General features: G+C 40.1%; 1 protein-coding gene across 4 annotated transcripts in view; it reads right to left on the minus strand.

Moving 5' to 3' along the window:
* Nucleotides 1-48: 48 nt before the first annotated feature.
* Nucleotides 49-6639, minus strand: part of LOC101847203 (alanine--tRNA ligase, cytoplasmic) — a 27475-nt gene continuing 20884 nt past the window's right edge. For all 4 annotated transcript variants that reach the window (XM_005102576.3, XM_005102574.3, XM_005102575.3 and 1 more), the window contains exons 18-23: nucleotides 5638-5746; nucleotides 4851-4976; nucleotides 2511-2630; nucleotides 2069-2155; nucleotides 842-955; nucleotides 49-273 (exon numbers count right to left, since the gene is read on the minus strand). In XM_005102576.3, the coding sequence (XP_005102633.1) occupies nucleotides 100-273; nucleotides 842-955; nucleotides 2069-2155; nucleotides 2511-2630; nucleotides 4851-4976; nucleotides 5638-5746 (730 nt within the window). In that variant the 3' untranslated portion in view covers nucleotides 49-99. The remainder of the gene's footprint in view (nucleotides 274-841; nucleotides 956-2068; nucleotides 2156-2510; nucleotides 2631-4850; nucleotides 4977-5637; nucleotides 5747-6639) is intronic.

Raw genomic sequence — 6639 nt, forward strand, 5'->3', positions numbered from 1 at the left:
AAACTTGACCCAAAACAAAAAAATAATTTTTGCTTTTTGGGCTAAGTACATTCGAACAGCTCGCTGACGACGTTACGAGAAGCTCGGCACAAGAGCAGATCACGAGAGCTTGAGCTGAGCAAACTCTAAGGCAGTTTTGAGGGCGTCACTGAGAGCGCCGGTGTTGGTACCAGTGGCTTGAGCGGACAGTTCCTTCCCTCCTCCTTTCCCGGCAATCAGAGGCACGACCGAGTCCACCCAGGCTTTTGCGTTGAGGCCGGTTGAGACAGTCTCCTGAGAAGAATAAGACCCAAAAAAAATTTTTTTTTAATGTATGGTATTGGTATGTGTGTTTGTATTCACGCAACAACTTGGATGTATGCAGTCAAGTACGTAAAAGAACAAAAAGGTTTTTAGGTCCCAATTGTTTAATTTTTTAAAAGCACGCATGCATTTCCTTTACATATTAAAACGAACACATAATGAAAATTATCTATTAAAAGAAAAATATTTCTACGTCCCTCTAATCTCGCTATGTGCGTGCAAGATTGCATTTCCTCTTAAAACAATTTCCAAGCTTATAATGAAAAGACTTTTGCCAGGTTACAAAACATTTTCTTAGCCAAGTCTTAATCATTGTAGTCTGTGTTTTGTACTGAGAGTGGTCGTTTTGTTAAGACAATTGGAGTACAATGAATTTGCAGCTTTAAGTATAGTGAATAATAGAGAAAAATCAGGACCAAATCCAATTTCATAAACCCTTGTTTCCTAGGAAAAGAATGTAATAATTTTGCTTTAACCATCAAATCACGTGTATGTCATTATGTCACTGACAGATCTGCAGAGACAAACAGGCACTTACCTTGGGCACACAGCTCATGCACAGAATTTTGCCTGCATCTTGGTCCACTGAGAAAAACATGGCGGAGGTCTGGGGGCTGAGGGACTTGTACTGTTTCATAGCAGCATCCAAAGCCTGCAGAAGTGACAATGAAACATACGCAATTTATAATCATTATTATCATCAAGTGCCAGATCTGCAACAGAAACTGGCGATCACAGTTTGCTATTCATTCCTTTGCTTGGAGGCTCTTAAAAAAGCTATACTATACTGATCTTTCCCCATCAAAAAGCATACAATACAGCAGAGTCCATTTATAACGAGTCCTGAAATAAGACACTTTTCAAAATCCACGTTTTTTCCCCTTCATCTTTGTAAATAAAATACTACTGTAGCGCAATCTGACAAACATGCGAGTCGGTTATAGCGGACGCAAAACCTCGCCAGTAGAGAAATTGTTCGTGATCTAGCAAAACAAAAAATGGGAGAGCCAACATGTGCTAACAATGAAGGCTGGAACGAAAGAGTGGGGAGGGAGTGGCATGCGCAGACAAGCAAAACGCATCGCGTGATAGGCCAGCTTAGTCTATATTATCTAGGCCTATCATGCCTCTAACTTCTCCGATGTGGGGATGGAGAGGTCGCAGTGCTGTGACGAATGGAGCGAATGTGTGACGTGCGCAAGCAGACGGAACGCACCACAGAATGGGGTGGGGGACAACACAGCGAATGAATTAGCCTAGGGAACTTTCTGATCACCAACACCAAGCTGTCAACATCGCTAGCGCTAGAGCAATATCCCTGATTCCTTTTTTTATTTGATCAAGTAAGACCAAGACAATGTCGAACCAAATCATCATCAGGGGAGATAACAAAAAGAGATAAACAGAACACCACTCATAGATTAGACCTTCTTTATTATTTTCCTTGAATTTATTACTGGATCCCTTATAACAAGAATCCTGCTATAACGGACATTTTGCACTAGTCTCTTCCCTCTCGTTATACAGGAATCCACTGTATAAAGAATCCGCCATGTGGTTAGAAAAAATTGCCAATTTTCCATTTTTTTATGTTGGTGCTGTGAACACCTATCTATTGAAGCAGCAAAATGTTATTTTTATAGCATGACCTATTTTTAAGACTACATAGTATTACATACGGGAAAGGGAAAGTGTAAAGACTCAATAGACTAGATTATTTATGTAGTCAAAAAGTGGCACCTTCCTTTTTTGCCAGTATGCATACCTTTGCATTTGATCCAGCTTTAAACTCGTGCACAATGAACTTCTGGTTGGGGTTGGCTTCAATCATTTTCTTTGACTCTTCCGTGACCTGAAAAGCAAAGGAACATTTTGAATCTTGACACGTTTTCAAATGACCAAAACCAGACCTGCCATACAACACAACTTCAAGTGATAAATCAAGGTAAATACTGCATATATAATGCTGCATCTAATGTGGAGCAGAAAAGATGAAATTATCAACCACAAAACAAGAGAAGATCTTGTCAATTTGTTGTTTGAGCACTTAATTTGCTTCTCGGGGAGCCGAAAATGTTTCTCAATGTTCTACAATTTACTGGGGTAATAATATAGATTGTAAAGCACATACAGCTTACTGTTGAGAAGGGGTATGCATTATACAAATGCTACTTATCATTATTATTATCATTATCATTCAAACTTACACCGCTGACAACTGCGGCTTTCCTCGCTTTGTCAATGTCGTCCATCTTCTTCTTCAGACCTTTGAGCTCTCCACGAAGTGAATCTCTCATCCAGTAAGAAATACTTGACTGGGCAATCTCCTGCAGGGGGGAAAAAGCAGCTTTATGTAGATTTATAAAGAGTTTTACGGCCCTTTCAACACAAATAGGTCATATACGTGCCACAGTAAAAGATGTTACAAAAGTCAAGAGTAACTTACCCAAAAAAAGGGAGGAGATAATAAGGACAACAGATGTTTGGTAGGAAAGAAAGAGCAAACCACACAAGAGCACCCTCCAGCTACCCATGAAAACAGCTTTTTCGAAGGAATATTTGTTTTTGGGAACACAGATATGTTACTACAGAGTATAACTATAACGCTTGTCCAGAAAGGAGGTATTTGCTCGTTACTGTCTTCATCTTTATAAAAGTGTAAATGCCTTTTTTATTTGGCATTGTAAACAATGTGTTATACCCCTATTGACACAATTTAGACCACTTAAGGTTCACAAAACAGAACTTGCGTAACCCCTGCCGCGATGGTTCCCGCAAGCCCTGCGTGATCAACTTTGGAATTTTTTTTCCGCTATACAGATCACGCACGCCTTACGTGATCCGTCTCATGCCCTTGTTTGGCCAGTCCTGAGCTACTTAGACGTAGTTTAGTATCTCTGGGGCAGATAGTTTTTAAGTTACTGAAAGTGAAGGACAGTCACCCCAACAAGAGTAGAACTGATCGGAACTTGCGCTATGTTTTTTCAATACAGCTGATAGTAATTTGGAAGTCGCATCCTAGTAACGGTCGAAGAAGTCGCATGAACAAGAATCATATAATTTCGATGTTTTCGATACTTCTGTTCATTTTACTTGTTCTAGTGTCTCAGGATATGATGTGTCTGATAGTTAGGACCCTGGATATCTACCCGAACACGCTCCGAGTCGTAGTTTTAGCACTAGTACTGGTATTGTTAGCGCAACTTTGAACTTTTATTTATGTTGTTGTTGTGAATTTCATTCTATCTGTCATGTCTGGAAATTTTTCAGAAAATCAAATGCATGCCAATTTTTTGAAAAATTATACAAATTAAAGTATTAGACAAGGACAACTTTGTTTTTTTCGTATTAGATTAAGCTTGAATGTAACTTTACTGTGTCCAAAAATAATTACAGTAGGGTAATTCTGAGAGTTGTGGTGATTTATTGAAATACTCCAAAAAACGCCAGTCTTCAACGCTTGTGACTGGTGAAAGGGCCCAGATGTTTGTCAGTCACATTCAAATTCAGTCAAACGTGCTCTTATGGCCACCTGTATGAAACAATCACCTGAACAAACAGCTACTTCCCATTTCCCCTTTTACACATACAGTCGAACCTGCCTTAACGGAAACCTGTGTAAAACGGAAACCTGTCTTAACGGAATCTCCCCGCTTCCCCCTTGATATATTCCTCTTTAATTACCTGTATAAAACGGAAACCTGTCCAACGCGTAAACGGAAAGAAAAATCTGCTTCCTTCCGAGGGTTTCACCTAAGACAGAAAATGCTTTGCCCGCTCAACCCTGATTTGAAACAAAACTCACAAGTTTGGTTCCGACGGCTCTAAATTTAACGCTATGGCCATGCCGCTGGCCGAGGAAGGGGAGAAGGGGTGCAATTTGGGGGTAAATGTTACCCCATCATGTGAGCCCTGGGTGATGCAGATGGTCAGTGTAGTGTGGGTGTGAAATCTCACGACTGCACGTGAGAGTGCTCGAGTCGCGAGCCACTACAGAAACTTTCTTGGGTAGCCAGAAGCCAGAGGTGTGAAATTAGATTGACCAATGCCAGCCGAGAAAAGAGTTCCTCGAACCGTTGTTACATGATGGCAGAGAGGGGTGGCATTGGTGGGTGGGGCTAAGGGTGGAAGCAAAGGAGATGTTCAAACGTTCCTGTTTTAATAGGTCAAACAGTGGTCCTATGAAAGGCAAGCACTGGTGGTAATTGGAATATAAGACTGACGCATGTCATTATCAGAGAGGATAGCAGCTGAGAGGTGTGAAGTTTTGACCAATGCTGGTCGATCGGACAAGTGATCCTTGATCCCACCGGCTGGGCCTTTGAACCCCCCCCCCCCCCCTCATTTCCTCCAAACCTCCCCTGTCTAAGACAGAATTTTTTTCTGGCTCCCTTGCGATTCCGTTTTACACAGGTTCGACTGTATATTACATTTTACATTATAACGACACGGTGTACAACAGCGACCAGTCTAAAATAGCCACTTTTCTCCTCCACAATGGATAACCATCTAAGACAATTTCAACTTGTGATTTGTTCCCTACATACATCATCTAGGGAGATAATCTGCTTGTTGAGTTCCCGATCTGTGAAAGCGTTTGTCTTCGGGTTGTCCTCCACCTTCGTCTTCAGCTCCTGCACATTTCTGGAGAGAACCTCTTGTCTGTGAACAGCCTTGAAAAAAAAAGAAGCAAAGTACGAGTCAGTTTAGTGTTTAGTCTTAGAAAGAATTTTACTGCATTTGCAACACAAATAGGTCACATAAGTGCCAAGGATTAGAGAGTAGCGTACAAATAAGAGAAGGTGGCAAACCACCCCGGAGCACCCGCCACTAAATCTTTTCATAATGTAAAAATTTCACTATGTGCGTATTTTAGATACAAAGAAAACACAATGTATAAGAAAGATTAGAGGACCTGAAAATTGGTTCTCTGTATGCATGTTTCGCTCTATGTGTGCCCTGGAAACTATAAAAACTCATTAAAACATATCTTGACTTCTGTGCAAAAGAGATTTTAAAAATGTTTAATCCAGTTTAAGACCAATAGTTTTAATTTGATAGCAACAACTCCATTTATGCCCAAAAACTGACGAGCGTCTGATTGCCCCACGATGCCACAAATAAGATAAGAAAAAATAAGATATAGCCTACTTTATCATCCTAGAGGGAAATTTTTCTTGGCTGCACAGGACCATAAAAACAAAAGTAGGTATACATAAAAAATTTTAATTATATATTACTCTCATTAAAATTCAATAAATGAAAAGAGAAGTAAGGCTGACAAAATGTACATATTACATATGATGATTGTGCCACAATCTGTGGTTAAGTTACCTTGTGGGCTTCAACACCCGTGACAGCAATGATCCGCCTCACACCTTTAGATATAGCCTCCTCCGTCACGATAACAAACTCCCCGATGTGGCCAGCACGCTGCAAGTGGCTGGAAAAAAAACCAAGAGAACATACAATCCAACCCGCACTAACGACCACCTATATAAGATAATCACTTGTAGGCCTACATATTATGGCTACTTCCTATTACCTTCTTTCGTATTATTAATTTTATAATGACACAATGTTGAATGTAAGGTGTCCACCTGTCTAAGACAGCCACTTTTTTCCCCAATAATGGGTAGCCGTCTTAGACTATTTCAGTTGAATTACAAAATGCCCCAATGACACTTTGCTTCATACACCAGTCCCCCTTCCCCAACAACATTTTAAATTAAAAAATGAATCTAAACATTCTACTAACAGTCTGTTTAAATTGATGACTTAAGTTGTAGCTTTAGTAAGAGTTTTACAGCACTAACAAAACAAGTAGATCTTATAAACACTGAAGATTAGAGGTGTTACTAGAAAGGAAAATGCATACAAAGAAAAAACGGAGGAGAGAAAGGGACAATAGATATTTGACAAAAAGAAGGAGCAAACCACCCCAGAGGACCCACAAAACACGCATTTCCCATGACTAAACTGGGCCACATAGGCATTGGTGTATAGTGCTGACATCGTAGTTTTCTGCATGGAAAATTTCAAAATTCTGCAAGGACTGCGACCATGTCTAAACGTCTTTTTCCATACTGCTTTTCAACAAGTCGAGATACCTTCGAAGTGTCGGAATCGGCTCTAATACTGAAACTACTAACCCAAAAATTTCATTTCGGTATCAAATGGCAGAAGAAACATTTTGCAATAACTATATAAAACAAAATCTCGGCCCCAGAGTCTCATTAAGGCTGTCCCCGTAGAATTATGCAAATTTAGAAGGCAAAATTATGCACAAAAAAAGCAAAATTATGCAAGTTACCGTAACACCATTCGCGACATGTT

Source organism: Aplysia californica, unplaced genomic scaffold, assembly GCF_000002075.1.
Source record: "Aplysia californica isolate F4 #8 unplaced genomic scaffold, AplCal3.0 scaffold00331, whole genome shotgun sequence".
In the NCBI taxonomy this organism is placed as follows: domain Eukaryota; kingdom Metazoa; phylum Mollusca; class Gastropoda; order Aplysiida; family Aplysiidae; genus Aplysia; species Aplysia californica.